At 45.3% G+C, this 17,775-nt stretch overlaps 1 protein-coding gene across 1 annotated transcript in view; it reads left to right on the top strand.

Moving 5' to 3' along the window:
- Positions 1-3,890: 3,890 nt before the first annotated feature.
- Positions 3,891-17,775, top strand: part of P4HTM (prolyl 4-hydroxylase, transmembrane) — an 80,449-nt gene continuing 66,564 nt past the window's right edge. Inside the window, exons 1-2 of the mRNA XM_068252686.1 lie at positions 3,891-4,280; positions 16,733-16,814. Of these exons, the coding sequence (XP_068108787.1) occupies positions 3,978-4,280; positions 16,733-16,814 (385 nt within the window). The 5' untranslated portion in view covers positions 3,891-3,977. The remainder of the gene's footprint in view (positions 4,281-16,732; positions 16,815-17,775) is intronic.

The raw sequence follows: 17,775 nt of genomic DNA, 5'->3' as shown, positions 1-17,775 counted from the left end.
GTGAAGGCAAGACTAAATAAATTAAAAATAGACCAGGCACCTGGCCCGGATGGCATGCATCCTCGGGTCCTAAGGGAATTAAGTTCAGTTATAGATAAACCCCTTTATCTTATCTTTTGTGACTCTCTTTCAACTGGCAGAGTCCCAGTGGATTGGCGTATAGCCCACGTTTTCCCATTATTTAAGAAGGGCAAAAAATCAGATCCAGGAAATTATAGACCTGTAAGCTTAACATCAGTTGTATGCAAACTATTTGAGGGGTTACTAAGAGATACTATACATGACTTCATAGTAAAAAATAATCTTATTTCTCAGCATCAACATGGGTTTACTAAAGACAGGTCCTGTTTGACTAACATGCTCAGCTTTTATGAGGTAGTGAACACTAATATGGATATTGGGAATGCTGTAGATGTGATATACTTGGACTTTGCAAAGGCCTTCAACACTGTTCCCCACAAAAGTCTGGTGCAAAAGCTGAGGATGCAAGGTCTGTGTGCATGGATAGGGAACTGGCTAATGGACAGAAAACAAAGAGTTGTGGTCAATGGACCGTACTCAAAATGGGAGACTGTTAGCAGTGGGGTCCCACAGGGGGCTGTACTGGGTCCAGTGCTCTTAAATGTATTTATTAAAGAGACTCTGTAACATGAAAAACATCCCCTGGGGGGTACTCACCTCGGGTGGGGGAAGCCTCGGGATCCTAATGAGGCTTCCCACGCCGTCCTCTGTCCCACAGGGGTCTCGCCGCAGCCCTCTGAACAGCCGGCGACTGTGCCGACTGTCAGTTCAATATTTACCTTTGCTGGCTCCAGCGGGGGCGCTGTGGCGACTTTCGGCACGGAAATAGACGGAAATACCCGATCTCCGTCGGGTCCGCTCTACTGCGCAGGCGCCGGAAACTTGCGCCTGCGCAGTAGAGCAGACCCGACGGCGATCGGGTATTTCCGCCTACTTCTGCGCCGACAGCCATCAGAGCGCCTGCGCAGGAGCCAGGAAGGTAAATATTGCGTCACCGCTGTACGGAGGGCTACAGCGAGACCCCCGAGGGACGCAGGACGGTGTGGGAAGCCTCATTAGGATCCTGAGGCTTCCCCCACCCAAGGTGAGTACCCCCCAGGGGCCGTTTTGTCGTTACAGTTCCTCTTTAATGACCTAGTAGATGCAGTAGTGAGCAATGTTGCTATTTTTGCAGATGATACAAAATTGTGCAGAATCATTAACTCTCAGGAAGGTAGTGTCATATTGCAACAGGATCTGGATAGGATGGCTATATGGGCACATACATGGCAGATGAAATTCAATGTTGAAAAATGTAAAGTCATGCATTTTGGTCGTACCAATGGTCTAGCACCATACAAAATAAATGGGATGCAGTTGGGGACATCAAACTTGGAGAAGGACTTTGGAGTACTCATCGACAACAAGTTAAATAATCGTACTCAATGCCAAGCCGCTGCAGCTAAAGCTAACAAAATTTTGGGATGCATTAAAAGGGAAATAAAAACTCGAGATGCTAGCATAATATTGCCCCTGTTTAACTCTCTAGTAAGGCCACATCTGGAATATGGAATTCAGTTCTGGGCACCACATTACAAAAAAGATATTGCAGTTTTAGAGCAGGTGCAGAGACGAGCAACAAAATTGATACGTGGGATGGAAGGTCTCACTTACCAAGAAAGGTTAGATAAACTGGGTTTATTTAGTCTAGAGAAAAGACGCCTTAGAGGAGATCTAATTAACATGTATAAATACATCAGAGGGCAATATAATAGCTTGGCGGATGAGCTTTTTGTCCCTAGGCCTTCTCAAAGGACTAGAGGACATGATCTGCGCATGGAGCAAAAACATTTTAGCCATTTATTTAGGAAAGGGTTCTTTACAGTAAGAGTGATTAAGATTTCGAATGCATTGCCACAGGAAGTCGTTATGGCAAACTCTATACCTGCATTTAAAGGGGGCTTAGATGCTTTCCTTGCGTTGAAAGACATCCATGGCTACAATTACTAGGTAATGCCTAATGATGTTGATCCAGGGATTTTATCTGATTGCCATCTGGAGTTGGGAAGGAATTTTTCCCTTTTGGGGCTAATTGGACCATGCCTTGTAAGGGTTGTTTCGCCTTCCTCTGGATCAACAGGGATATGTGAGGGAGCAGGCTGGAGTTGTACTTTGTTCTCTGGTTGAACTCGATGGGCGTATGTCTTTTTTTAACCAAAATAACTATGTAACTATGTAGATTAGCTGCATGCTTGTTTCAGGTGTGTGATTCAGCCACTACTGCAGCCAAAGAGATCCGCAGGACTGACCAGCTATTGGTATTGTTTAAAAGGAATCATCCATATCTCTCTCAGTTTAGGTTCCCTTTAAAAGTAAACCTTAGGCTAGATGTTTATGGGATGGTATTTAGTATGTGAATTGTGCCTGCCCTTTCCTGCCTAACCAAATTGGTCCCACTGGCCAGCTGTCACTATGGTCATATGATATTGGTGATAGGATTAGTGGGCACCAGTCTTGTGACAGATGGCCAATGGGAACATGTAAATGTAGGAGGAAGTAGCACAATTTACAACCAGGAATAAGTCTCATTCCATAGACACTTGGACACAGGTTCACTTAAAGAGGAACTCCAGTGAAAAGAACGTAATGAACAAAAGTGCTTAAATTTACAGTAACTATGTATAAATGATTTAGTCAGTGTTTTCCCGTTGTAAAATCTTTCCTCTCCCTGATTTACATTCTGACATTTATCACATGGTGACATTTTTACTGCTGGCAGGTGATGTCTGTGGAAGGAGATGCTGCTTTTTTGGCAGTTGGAAACAGCTGTTATTTCCCACAATACAGCAAGGCTCCCACAGTGTGATGTCAGCACCACGGTCCTGACATCACACTGTGGTAAGAGTTTCAGCACCATATAAACCATACAGAGCCCCCTGATGATCTATTAATTTGAGAAAAGGAAAAGATTTCTCATGGGAAAGGGGGTATCAGCTACTGATTGGGATGAAGTCCAATTCTTGGTTACGGTTTATTATGTTATTTTATTTTCCTGTCACCATTCATTACTATTGACTTCTGCACGTGTAAGGGCCCATTTCCACTAGGTATTTGGATGCAAGGCGATCGCTGCATCGCCTCGCATCCCTCCGCAGGTGCTTATGGTTGTCTTCCGGACAACCAGATGTGGCGTCAAGCAGCTTCCCGTAGGCAGCTATGGGGATCGAATGCGTGCTGCGGAAAACTGCAGCATGCTATGCATAATTTCCCCTGCGTCGCAGCGCGCCAGATTGCGTAGGTAAATTTGCATCAATGGAAACTACTCCATTGACGTGAATTGGTTGCCGTTTCCTTGCGTTGCGATGCGGAGCGGTTTCCACATTGCTACGTGTCTAGTGCAAATGGGCCCTAAACTGCGCAAGGCAACAGAACATATTCAACAAGCTGTGGTCAGATATGTTCAGTGGGCCCGTGTGCGGCAACAGTGGGCAAGCAGGACACAGGAAACCTCTGGACTATCTCTACCAACTACCTGGTGTGTTTTTTTTATTTCGTTTTTTAACTGTCCCTGGTTCACTTTTAATTCGGTATTTGATTTTTTTTTTTTTTATATAAGCAGGTTTCTTCTTTTGTTGTCAGGCTGCAGTGAGCAGGATAAATATAGATACTCTGCGGGGGCATCGTGCATTGTAGATGGACACATCAGGTCCACTCTGGCTGACACACAGCGCTCATCCTTCCACCTAGGACGGATGGTGTTGGGTGACAGAAGCCAGCGCTCGGCCGTCACACCGCATGCATCCAGCACTGACAGCAGCGCGGGTCACGTGACGGCCAGGCAAGCCGGAGGAGAATGTCAGCCTGGTCTCCTAGTAACCCTCCTTCCTGGTCCTCGCGCGGCGTCACTGGAGTCACGCCCCCAGGTGTCGCCAGCAGGTAGGCGCGCGCAGTCGCCAGGGAAACCCCGGTCTGCCGGGATGGAGAGCCCGGGGCACGGCGCGGCGGTGACCGGGGGACTGCAGGACGAGCCTCCGCTGCCCCGGGACCGGCTGGCCGGGCTGCAGAAGGGGAACAGCGTGTGCTCCCGCTCCTATTTCGTGGTGGTGATGGTGTTTGTGCACGTCTACATCCTGAATGTCATCGCACTGCTGCTCTACGTCTACTACAACAGCGGGACCCCGAGCCCTGAGCCCACCAGCACTGCTGCTGCTCCTCCCACCAGGGTCCAGGAGGCTGCAGAGCCCCCCTACACCTACCTGCCCCGACTGGAGGGCATCAAGGTGAGTGACACCCCTCCTGAGGTATATTCTATACTTACCTGCCCCGACTGGAGGGCATCAAGGTGAGTGACACCCCTCCTGAGGTATATTCTATACCTACCTGCCCCGACTGGAGGGCATCAAGGTGAGTGACACCTCCTCCTGGGGTATAATCTATACTTACCTGCCCTGACTGGAGGGCATCAAGGTGAGTGATCCCCCTCCTGAGGTATATTCTATACCTATACCTGGGGTACATTCTATACCTACCTGCCCCGACAGGAGGGCATCAAGGTGAGTGACACCCCTCCTGAGGTATATTCTATACCTGGGGTACATTGTATACCTACCTGCACCGAGTGGAGGGCATCAAGGTGAGTGACAGCCCTCCTGGGGTATAATCTATACCTACCTGCCCCGACTGGAGGGCATCAAGGTGAGTGACACCCCTCCTGAGGTATATTCTATACCTACCTGCCCCGAATGGAGGGCATCAAGGTGAGCGACAGCCTTGAAAATCGCTACTGCGCAGAACGCTCCCAGCAATGGGAGCGCGATCTGGGTGAGCATGGCTCGGGGTCACACATGCACACAAGCCTGCTACTGGCCATGACCTGCCAGTCTGGAGGGGGTTGCCCCTGCTGACTGGAGCGTCACAGAAGGACGGTGCGGGCATAGGATTACTTAAAGAGAAACCATAACCAAGGATTGAACTTTATCCCAATCAGTAGCTGATACTCCCTTTCCCATGAGAAATCTTCAACTTTTCTCAAATAGACCATAAGGCGGCTCTGTATGGCTGATATTGTTGTGAAACCCCTGCCACAGTGTGATGTCAGCACCAGGGTGCTGACATCACACTGTGGGAGCCTTGTTGCATTGTGGGAAATAACAGCTGTTTCCAACTGCCAAAAATGCATCACCTTCTTCCACAGAAAGGAAATAACAGCTGTTTACAATTGTTTCCAACTGCCAAAAAATAAGCAGCATCTCCTTCCACTGACATCACCTGCCTGCAGTAAAAATGTCGCCGTGTGATAAATCAGGGAGAGGAAAGATTTTACAACGGGCAAACCCTGACTAAATCATTTATAAATGTTGTAAAAATTAAGCACTTTTTAAATTACATTATTTTCACTGGAGTTCCTCCTAAATAACCCTTTTCCATGGACGTCTTAAAGTGGACCCAAATTAAAAATACAAGATTTCAGAAATAAAATCTATTTTCTAAATTATAATAATAAATAGCAGCCTTTTTTCAGCTGCATGATGACAAATATAAAATATTTTACATTTATTGGAGGAACCCCTCCCTTCCTTTCAAATTGCCGGGATTTTTCCGGCAAACTGGTGGAGTAGATGGTGTCTGGCAATGGAGGAATTGCTAATGGCTGCCCCCAGTATAACCCTAGCTATGAAAAGAGAAGGGTGAAAAGCATGCACTGAGATGGTAATAAGTTTGAAGAAGTGTTTATTTATCTTTGTATGTGTCAGAGTGGTGCAACTAAATATTTTTAATTAAAAAAATCTTTGGTTTGGGTCTGCTTTAAGTGCTCGCTTGTCAAGCAGCTCAGTGTCCTGACTGCCACCCACAACTGCCATTCAGGTGCAATTTAAATGCAGCCAAATGACGGCGGTTGTAACGCCAAATGCTGACACGCAGCGAAAAACTCGAAAAATCTCATGTCATCATGCAGATGCAACTGTATGGGGAAGCGCCTCTCCACTACCCGTGCCAACTGCTAGCAAACACCCCGCCTGTGAATAGGAGGAACTAAAAGAAGGTGAATTCACTGCCTGTCAGATGCTCTTGGAAGACAGGCCTTATACTTCAGAACCCATTGAGGGCAGCTGGTGGTGTGGTCTGGCCTGACCCAGTTTGTTAAAAGAATTGCAGGAATTAGAGGCAAATTGCACTTTGACTGAGGGGAAAAATGCAATCCATTAATTTCAGCTCTATGTATTGCAAGGAACGATGGGGAACTTTTCACCTTGCTTTCCTCACCCATCCATCCATCCATCCATTCCACAGCCTTTCTAACTGATGCAGGTAGACAGGAGTGTCAGTTTTCTGTAAGTCAGTGGATTCATGCAGGTCTGGAAAGAAAATTACAATGTCTTCTGCTTTGTGCAGGTAATTTACTCATGTAGCAAGGTGGGAGTTGGGGAGCTATCTGTACTCCCAACAGAGTACTGTTGCCATGGTTGTAAAGAGGTGCAAATAAAGCTTATTTTCTGCCTTGGAGTTTTGTAGCTAACTGCAAAGCAAAACTGAAAAATGAAAAGATCACATTTAATAGAAATGAAAACACAGTTCAATTTTTATAATTCAATTTTACAGAGAGTTTTGGCAATACAAAAATGATGATGGTTGTGCTGGAACTGCAAACCAGCTGCAGCCTCCTCCCCCTCCTCTGCTACCTGGCAACCAGGCACATCAGGGCAGTGGGTGGCCATAGTCATCTGCCTGGGAGGCTGCTAGGCTGGGAGCACACTTGTCTGTGCATAAACTATGTGTTTTCTGGCATATGCATACAATGCATTCCTATGAGCCCACAAAAACACGTGTGTCCATTTTGCATTTTTAATAAATATTTAACAAGTGATTTTTTTTTTATTTTTTTTTTATAAAAATGCACGTGGATTGCATGCGTTTTTTGCTTTTCCATAGGAAAGCAATGTATAGGAATTGCATGTGATTTGCATAGAGTATGGGGTAAGAAAGAACTTGCTGTGCGATTTTAAAGCGCCCATAAAATTACATTGAAAAACACATACCACATAGACTTGCATTGCATGGGATTTTGCATGCGTTTTCTGCAATGTGGAAAAGCTCATGCAATTTAAATAAGTGTGTTCTCTGCCTCAGTCTGTATCTGACCCTTGAAAATAGGTTGATAGGGACACACAGAGCGCACTACAGCTAGGTTCAGAGAGGGTATTGTGTTGCCTGTAACCGGGGCTCTGGAGTCGGCACAAAAATCTTCCGACTCCTCAGTTTATGAAACCACGACTCCAACTCCGGGTACCCAAAATGGCTCTGACTTCTCGACTCCAACTCCTTAGTCTAATACTTAACAAGGCTGTGGATTTTGTAAAAAAAATCTGACGACTCGGACTCCTCAGTTTATGAAATCAACGACTCCAACTCCGACTCCGAGTACCCAAAATTGCCCCGACTCCTCGACTCTGACTCCAACTCCGACTCCACAGCCCTGCCTATAACAGCGGGAACACATTGCAATGGCGCCGCACGTTATCCACGTGTTGCGTCGCATACGGTCACTGCTAACATGTGCGTTTTGTGGGATGCCGCACGCCATTATACCGCACCTGCCGCACGGTGAATATCGGTTCACATAGGTGGTTCACGGCAGTGCAGCAAGCCGCGTTAGAATGCGGCCGTTATTCCGAACCACCATGCACCACATGAACCCAGCCTCAGGGCCCGTTTTCACTATCGCAAATCTGCATGCGTTTTCTGCATGCAGATTCGCATAACCAATACAAGTGGATGGGCCTGTTTCCACTTCAGACATCCTGTGCGTTTTGTGTGCAGGGAAAATCTGCATGGCAGAGCCATCAGAATTCGCAACTCGCAAGGCGGTGTGCAATTCGCATACAATGCGTTTAATAGGAAATATTTTAACGCAAATTTTACCATGAATTCGCGTACATTTAAAAAAACAAAAACATTTATATTGCGCTTTTCTCCTGGCGGACTCAAAGCGCCAGAGCTGCAGCCACTAGGACGCGCTCTATAGACAGTAGCAGTGTTAGGGAGACTTGCCCAAGGTCTCCTACTGAATAGGTGCTGGCTTACTGAACAGGCAGAGCTGAGATTTGAACCCTGGTCTCCTGTGTCAGAGGCAGAGCCTTTAACCAGTACACTATCCAGCAAAAATCTTTCGCAAAAAATCAATGTAAAAGCACACAGGCACTGACCTGGTTAAATTCACATACTTACTAACATTTGCAAAAACGTACGTGAATTTGCTGTAAAATTCGCAATTCGCATCCGCATGCAAATTAGTTTAGCGTTTTCCGCTACAAATTCGCACCGCACAAGTGGAAACGGGCCCTAAAGGACTGTCTGTGCAGAAAAAAAGAGTATTTCTGCATTTTCTGATTTTTATTTTTTCTATACATTTGCGGGTGCATTTTGCTTTTGCGTTTTTCATGTGTTTTCCATTCTTTTTTATCAACGAGGTAAAATACCATATCATATCTTATTTGTAAGATCCTATTTTTTACAAAACCGCATGCGGATCACGTGTTTTTATGGGCTCATAGAAATGCATTGTATGCCAATCACATGCGATGTGCATACAGTATACATACATGCTGTGTGATTTTTTTTTTTTATTTTTTATTTTTTATTTATTTATTTATTTTGAAAGGCACAGTAAAAATCGCAGAGAGCTGTGATTTACAATGCCGCCCATAGAGTGCAATTTTGCATGCATTTCCCATTCTGTTGCATGTGCTCGCAGAGTTTTAGGCAGGGGACACACTTCCTCCCATGTTTTCGGGTTGCCTCGCGTTTTGCATTTTTCCATTCGTGCTTTTCCCTGTTCATTTGCAATTTTCCTGTTTTCCTGCAAAACACATTGTAATTGGGATTGCGTCACGTGCGACAGATGTCTAATTTTACAATGCGGAAATGTCACCCGAACAAATACAAAAAAAAAAATCTGATTCACAAGCAAGCCATTAACCTTTATTGCGATGGTGCATGTTTTTTGCATGCGGCAAACAAAACAGAGGAGTGCTCCGTAGTGTAACAGAATTTTCATAGTTTAACACGCAACGTACCGTATATTCCGGCATATAAGACGACTGGGCGTATAAGACGACCCCCAACTTTTCCAGTTAAAATATACAGTTTAGGATATACTCGCCGTATAAGACTACCCCTCTTCCAACGCACAGCAAATTAAAAAAAAAATCATATACTGGTGCTATGTATGAACAGATACTGGTGCTGTACTGTATGTGGTACCCAGTATAGAACAGTATATACTCAATTGACTGGTTGGATTGGTCAGCTCTCCTTGCCTCCCTGTTTATCAGAGCGGTATGGAAGAATAGATCGCACTGTGCCCATGAAACACACCTCTTTCACCCTCCTGGCCCACCTTTGTATCCTATTTACCTCCTCCTCTGCCTCTCAGATCTCACATATGTGCGCCTGTGCCGCTCCACTACAGCCCTCAGCTGCGAGGTCTGAGAGGCGGTAACAGAATAGGGCGCATCAATGACACCCGGCGTCTTATACGCAGGAATATACAGTATATGAAAACATACTGAAAGCCAGTAGTAAACAAGCATTTAATGGGCAACATGCCCAGCAGACATCCTTAGGGTGCATACACACATCAGACCATAGTCTTTGGAAAATGAAAGATCACAGACCGATTTTTACCCCCTTCCATGTAGTATGAGAGCCATACCTACACAGTCTATTCTATTAAGCTGAACTCCCCATCAGACAGGAATCTTTGCAAGATGCTGCACACAAAGATGCTGTACACATGCAAAAGATCAGTATCTGCAAAAGATCAGTTCCTGCAAAAGATCCGTCCCTGCAAAATGCATTCATAGTCTATGATATCTACAGATCATCATACACACCTTGTTTAACAGACATTCATCTGCAGATCAGATCCACCAGGTTGGATCTTCAGATCTGCAGATGATTGTCTGATCTACAGATGAATGTCTGTTAAACAAGGTGTGTATGATGATCTGCAGATATCATAGACTATGAATGCATTTTGGAGAAAGGGATCTTTTGCAGATACTGATCTGTTGCATGTGTACAGCATCTTTGTGTGCAGCATCTTGCAAAGATTCCTGTCTGATGGGGAGTTCAGCTCCATAGAATAGACTGTGTAGGTATGGCTCTCATACTACATGGAAGGGGGTAAAATTGGTCTGTGATCTTTCATTTTCCAAAGACTATGGTCTGATGTGTGTATGTGGCCTTAGGAGGTAGCCTCCTGTGGCCAGCAGTGGTGGTGGTCCAGATGGTACTGGACGGGAGGCTCCCCCGGCAGACTTCCATGTGCCAGTGACATCACTATGCATTTCGGTGTATCTACACCTTCATCAGGTGAGTCACTGGCATGTACACGCAAGTATAGATTCTTGTGGCGTCACGTTACTATGGCAAATCCAGTTGCGCCCCACCGTACACGCTCTTAGTAAGCGGTGTAAGTGGAAGTACTCTTGGCCTGCAAGTTTGGGTGGAAGTATGTCTCACTTCTCCATGGGGACGTGGACTGCATCTCACGGTGCACTCCTATAGGCTGCCTCAGAGAAAATAGATTCCATGAATGAGCCTTGAATCTCCAGGATCTGCGACCCCATGGGGACATGTGACATGTATATTCTAGAGTGTAAGACTACTTTTTAATACAGGAAAATCTTTTCAAAAGTCGGGGGGGGGGGTGTCATCTTATACGTCGGGTGTCTTTCTATAGGGTGGGTGCTGAAAGTCTCCAGTCGGACTGGAGAATCTGTGGTTGCAGCATATGGGGCGGTGCTGTACAAGTATGGTAGAGGAGGATCCACTCATCAGGATTCCAGGAAAGAAGTGACTTAATGCGGTCCCAATGACGAGGTGAGGGGGCACCTCACTGTGAAGCTATAAGTGAATGGTGGGGCAAGCTGAAGGCGTCCGGGACGCCCGTGGTATGGAAAAAAGAGAGAGTGGCATTGTGCCCAGAAAAACATGCCTCTTTCACCCGTCTGGCCTGCCCTTGTATCCTATTACCGTACCTTCTTCTCTGCCTCTCAGATCTCACTCCTGAGGACTGCAGGGAAGCGGCGCAGGCGCCCAAGTGTGAGATCTGAGAGGCAGAGAAGGAGGTAATAGTAAACAAGAGCAGGCCAGACGGGTGAAAGAGGCATGTTCAGGGATAGCTGACCAATCCAAGCAGGCTTTGTATACAACAACCAGCCAGTCTCCGGTAAGGTACATTGCTTGCTGTGATTGGCTTGTTGTTGTGTACTGGGTATCTGTACCTGTTTATACAGTATAGCACCAGTACATACAGTACAGTATACAAATGTCCAAGAGTCAAGAGGGGTAGTCTTATAGGGCAAATATATATCCCAAAATGCATATTTTAACTGGAAAAGTTGGGGGTCGTCTTATAGGCCAGAATATACGGTACTTTCTGCCAAAACTTGCAGGCCACGCATACTTCCACTTACAACGCTTCCTTATGAGCATGTACGCACGTCTGCAAGAATCTATTAATGCAAGAATTTAGTGATGTCACTGGCACTTGGAAGTCTGCCAGGGAAGCCTGTGCTCCAATACCATCCACCGGAGCTTCTGATGGTGAGGATGTTGTTCTGCTAACAGAGCAGCAAAAGACAGGAATGGAGCAAATCAAAGTGCGAAGTAGCAGGAGTCAGCAAGAGATAATCAAATGATCCAACCAAGGTGCCAGGGAGCCCGCAGAAGCGTAGTCAGGACATAGAGGTAGCAGGGGTCAGGAAGTATCTAAGTGTTCAAGCGAGGTGCTCGAAAGTAGGTCAATACTTGGCCAAATGGAGCAGAGATCAGGCAGTAGGAATCAGCAGGTTCAGATTTAGGTTACTGGTAAGCTGGTGCACAGAATCAGGACCAGGCTTGTTTTCAGATATCTTATGCAGTCATGCACATCATTGCCTGGCATTGCCAGATCCTGCCAAGAGTCACAGTGAGCTTCAACCCTCATCCATTTGTTGATTGCTCTGTGACATAACAGATAATGGAGTACTAATAGGTGAAAATCATCACTAGGGATCCAGTTCTGTATAATGCCTGAAGAAGAAACTTTACGTTTCAAAAGCTTGCAATGAACCATGTACAGTTAGTCACTAAAAGTACTGTATTACCACAGGAGTGTTAAATTCAAATACAAAGTGGGCTGAAATTGAACTTGGGGTCCAAATCATGGGCCAACCTCAATGTCTAGTGGCCATCTCCCTTACATTGTTCCCTTGTGTGGCCCCCATCCCTTCCCCTATACAGTTCCCTGGTGTTTAGTGCCCCTCTCCCTCCCCTATAAAGTTCCTAGATGTTTAATGGTCCTCCTTTCCCTATACAGTTCTGTTGTTTAGTGGTCCTCACACCCCTATACAGTTCCCTGGTGTCTAGTAGTCCACCTCCCACACTTAAACAGTTCCATGGCATCTAGTAGTCCTCCTTTGCACCCATAAACAATTCCCTCGTGTCTAGTGACCCCCATCCCTCCACTATGCAGTTCCCTGGTGTCTAGTGTGTACCCTCTCCCTCCCCCATATGATTTCCCTGGTGACATGTATGTATTACCGGAATCGATGTAAGTTGGTTTGATGTCTGCATTTAAGGTATCCACCAACTTTATTAAAAATGTTAATCTAATCAGCGGAGGGTCATGAATGTTTGTTTATAAGAACTTTTTTTGATAGAGATTTTCTTTAAATATTTCCTTATTTTCATTTTACATTCAAACGTTTATTATGGTTTGACAGCATCTGTTTGGTAATCGTCTTAGCTGCATTATCTTGGTGTCGCCCAGACTCCCATACTGTAACTGAATTCATGGAGTGACCTTGTCCCCTGTTTTCAGTGTCTGCACTTTTCTCATTCACTGGGATAATGTAGCTGAACCTGCACAAACCTCTATGTCTGCACAGTGCTACGCTGGCGTCATTCCTCTTAGCTGGCATTTTATTATCTTCCATAAAATCAATCTCTGCATACCCCACTCAGTGGTTATCCTTACTGGGTTGTTTTCAGCGCAGTGGAAATGCTAACCGTGAAACTGAAATATTTCAGATAACACACTGAAACGTTAAAATCTGGCCACTATCACAATATATATATATATAGAGAGAGCGAGAGAGTTACAGATTACCCAGCAAGCTCGTGGTGAACCAAAACTCCTAGGAGTGTGTAATGCTGGGAATACGCGGTGCGTTTCTGCCGTGCGTTTCTGCTCTCGATCGTTTTTGCAGCTCGATTCAGCTCTCGAATCCTCCGCTCGTTTTTTCTTATATTTTTCCATTCACTTCTATCAGAAAACGAGCGGCCAAAGTATCAAAAGTGAGATCGGACATGTCGGAAATTATCGAACCATCTAATCACCTCAAAAACGAACCGTGTATTCCCAGCATAAGGATCAAAAAAGGACCAAAAAGCCTTCTTGCTAAAATACAATCCAAAACAAAAAATTCCCTTCCTAAAACAGAACTTGTTTGCAATTATTGAGGTTGGAGTGAGTCTATGAAAGCTCCCACCGTGCATCACTGCTGAATATGCAAATCATCTCTTTGTTATCCAACATGCATACAGACTTTTTTTAAGACTGTTTGGTCCTGATCAGTGCATGGCATGGATTACAATCTTACACATCATTGCATTCCAGCAGTTCTGGAGGTGTGTTTATATTACAGGGACAACAAAGGTATGACTTGCATATTCAGCAGTGATGCTTTGTGGGAGACCTCATATGCTCACTCCAACCTGAATAATCGCAAATAGTTTCTGTTTTAAAGTGAACTTGATGTGAGAGTGATATGAAGACTGACATATTTATTTCCTTTTAAGCAATACCAGTTGCCTTGCTGTCCTGCCTTTACTTTCAGTCATAGACCCTGAACAAGAATGCAGCAGATCAGATGTTTGTGACAATATTGTCAGATTGACGATATTAGCAGCATGCTTGTTTCTGGTGGTAAGACTCTACTGCAGCCAAATAGATCAGCAGGGCTGCCAGGCAACCAGTATTGTTTAAAAGGAAATAAACATGGCAGCCTCCATATCACTCTCACCTCCAGTTCACTTTAAGAAGGCAAATTTCAGTTTTGCATAGTATTTTAGTAAGAGGGCTTTTTGGTCCCTTTTAGCCCCTTACATACTGTTAGGATATCTGGTTCACCATGAGCTTGGTGGGCAATTTGTAACTCTGGATGTTTTAAGTCTTACCCCATAGAGGCATATTAATTGATGCTATGCACTGATGAGGATCAACCAGTCTGAAACATTCTGTATGTATGTTGGATTATTGTGGCTCCGTACAATTAACAAGATGACACATCATTGCATTCCAGCTAATCTGGAGACGTGGTTAGCTTACAGGGACAACTAAGGATGATTTGCATATTCAGCAGTGGTGCATTGTGGGAGACATCCTATGCTCACTCCAACCTGAATGATCGCAAATACGTTCTGTTTTAAAGAGAATCTGTATTGTTAAAATCGCACAAAAGTAAACATACCAGTGCGTTAGGGGGCATCTCCTATTACCCTCTGTCACAATTTCGCCGCTCCTCGCCGCATTAAAAGTGGTTAAAAACAGTTTTAAAAAGTTTGTTTATAAACAAACAAAATGGCCACCAAAACAGGAAGTAGGTTGATGTACTGTATGTCCACACATAGAAAATACATCCATACACAAGCAGGCTGTATACAGCCTTCCTTTTGAATCTCAAGAGATCATTTGTGTGTTTCTTTCTCCCTGCAGTTCTCATGCACTGAAGTTTCAGGCTGCTCTTTTTTCTCCTGCAAACAGCTTTGCCCTTGTCTGTAATTCTTCAGTATGTGAAAGCCCAGCCAGCTCAGAGGACGATTTATCCAGCTTGTAAAAGATACGAGAGAAGAGAGAAGCTGCTGTAATCTAAATAATACACAGGCAGTGTGCATAGAGGGGCCTGGAAGGGGGAATTCATAGCAGAACCACAACACTGAAGAACTTGGCAGCCTTCCAGACACAGGCTGACAAGTCTGACAAGGGAAAGATACATTGATTTATTACAGAGACTGTGATAGCAGAAAGTGCTGCAGTAAGCCAGAACACATTAGAATAGCTTTTGGAACTTGTAGGATGATAAAAAACAGGATGCAATTTTTGTTACGGAGTCTCTTTAAGAAGGCAAACTTCTGTTTTGCGTGATAAATATATATAAATTTAAAATGCGTACATATAAAATGTACTTTTCTCCCAGAGTAAAATGCGCTATAGTTAACTTTTTTTCTGTGTTGCTGTCACTTACATAATTAAGTAAAAAGCTGACAGGTTTTAGACTAGTCCATTTCCCCATAGGAGATTCTCAGTATTAACTTTATTCTTTCCAAAAGCACTCACTGGAAAAGACAGGCCCCTGAAGAAGCTGCTTCTAGCCATGAAACTCGTCAGGCAATCTGTGAACTCTGCATATGGAGCTACTCTTTATGTTGTATGAAACCGAAGGAGAAATTTGTGATAAAAGAAATGTGATACATTTTGTAAACTAATACAACACTACGTCTGCTCCATTTACAGTGTACCTGAGACTAACTAAAATAAAAAAATAAAAAAATTATACCTACCTGGGTCAGGGGCCAGCCCCTTTCAGGCTGATCCGTCCCTCGCCGTCTTCCCAGGCCACCTGGATCCTCCGCTAGGCGGCCTGGTAATTCTGCCAGTTGGAGCAGTTCAGCCAAGCACACTCCCCAGTCGTGCTCCCATAACAAGGAGCATTCTAGGCCCCACAGTACTACTGCACAGGCGCAGGATTGTTCCGGCGCTAGGAACGCGATAGGGATGCCGTGCATGCACAGAACAGCCCTACTGACAGAATTACCGGGCTGCCTAGCGGAGGATCCAGGTGGCCTGGGAAGTTGGCGAGGGACAGATCAGCCTGAAGGGGCGCCTCTAGGAAGCCCCAGGTATGTATACATTTTTTATTTTAATTAGTCTCAGGTTTCCTTTAAAGAGAAACCATAACCAAGGATTGAACTTTATCCCAATCAGTAGTTGATACCCCTTTTCCCACCAGAAATCTTTACCTTTTCTCAAACGGATCATCAGAGGGCTCTGTATGGCTGATAATGTAGTGAAACCGCTCCCACAGTGTGATGTCAGGACCATGGTGCTGACATCACACTGTGGGAGCCTTGTTGCATTGTGGGAAATAACAGCTGTTTCCAACTGCCAAAAAAGCAAGCAGCAGCTACTTCCACTGACATCACCTGCCAGCAGTAAAAATGTTGCCATGTGATAAATGTCAGAATGTAAATCCGGGAAAGGAAAGATTTTACAATGTGCAAACACGAAATCATCCTATACAATAAAATGCAAGTGTCCCTGCGTCATCCTCATGGTTGTGTGTCCCTGGGTTTTTCGTATTGCACATGTGCGCAGCACAGGCAACCGCTGGGCCAGGAGGACGGGCGCAGGGATCCGGGCGGGTGCGCGTGCACGACTGGTGTGCGTGCCTGCACTAACATGCCACCGATATTTATCAAAATTTACTGATTTAAAAAAAATGCCAGGCCGCCTGTTTGCCCCTTGATAAATAAGCCTACGTGCGTTACCCTTACAGATCTGGCTGTACTGACTGTTTTTACGGTTATTGGTCCATGAAAGACTTTCATTGCCGCCACACCAGCATAGAAAAGTAATGTGTAAAATGTGGCCTCAGTAACCTGATAATTCCTTCATTATTTTCAGGTCGGTCACAAGCAGAAGATCGAGCTGGTTCCTAACAAAATCCACCACATGGAAACGCTGAGCCTAAAGCCGCTTCTGTTTGGTAAGAGGTCTGTGGCCGGTGCCAGAGTCTGCTGATGTGTAAAATAGGTTATGTAGTGTTGCAAGCTCCCAGCAGCGAGTTTAATCATCTTAATGCCTGGATTAGTCCACCATTAAGGCAGGGAGAGGCGAGGGTTAACCCAACAGCTTACTGACCAGGTCTCGGTGGGGGAGGTCACAGATTGTAGCATAGAAAGTAATCACTGTATGATTTCAGATTTTTTTTTTAAATGCAACTTACTTTTGTGAGGCCTTATATAGGATGTACGTGCTAAAAAAAAAGGCAATTTTATCAGTTCTACCTGCAGGTTGAGAAAATGTTTATGTGCTGGTGTCTTTAAATATTTACTTGCCTCATCTTTCCATTCTGCATACGTGTCCTGTGCTGCCATGCCTCCTCCTATTCTGTACCTATCCATGTCCTGTGCTGCCATTTCTCTTCCCATTCTGTACCTATCAATGTCCTGAACTGCCATGCCTTCTCACATTCTGCACCTATCAGTATCCTGTGCTGCCATGCCTCCTCCTTCCAGTCTACACCTATCAGTGTCCCTGTGTTGCCATGCCCCCTCCTTACATCCTGCACCTATCAGTGTCCCTGTGATGCCATGCCCCCTCCTTACATCCTGCACCTATCAGTGTCCCTGTGATGCCATGCCTCCTCCTTCTATCCTGCACCTATCAGTGTCCCTGTGCTGCCATGCCTCCTCCTTCCAGCCTGCACCTATCAGTATCCCTATGCTGCCACGCCCCCTCCTTCCAGCCTGCACCTATCAGTGCCCCTATGCTGCCATGCCTCCTCCTCCTTCCAGCCTGTAACTATCAGTGTCCTGTGCTGCCCCCTCCATACAGCCTGCACCCATGGGCGTAACAATAGACCCTGCAAGGGATGCAGCTGCAGGGGGGCCCAGAAGCCACAGGGGGCCCCATCCTGAGAGACTGACAACTAAGGGCAAGGAGAA

The sequence above is a fragment of the Hyperolius riggenbachi genome, chromosome 9 (genome assembly GCF_040937935.1).
Source record: "Hyperolius riggenbachi isolate aHypRig1 chromosome 9, aHypRig1.pri, whole genome shotgun sequence".
Lineage (NCBI taxonomy): Eukaryota > Metazoa > Chordata > Amphibia > Anura > Hyperoliidae > Hyperolius > Hyperolius riggenbachi.
Note: the sequence above shows the minus strand (reverse complement) of the source record. Positions and strands in the feature narration are given on the sequence as shown.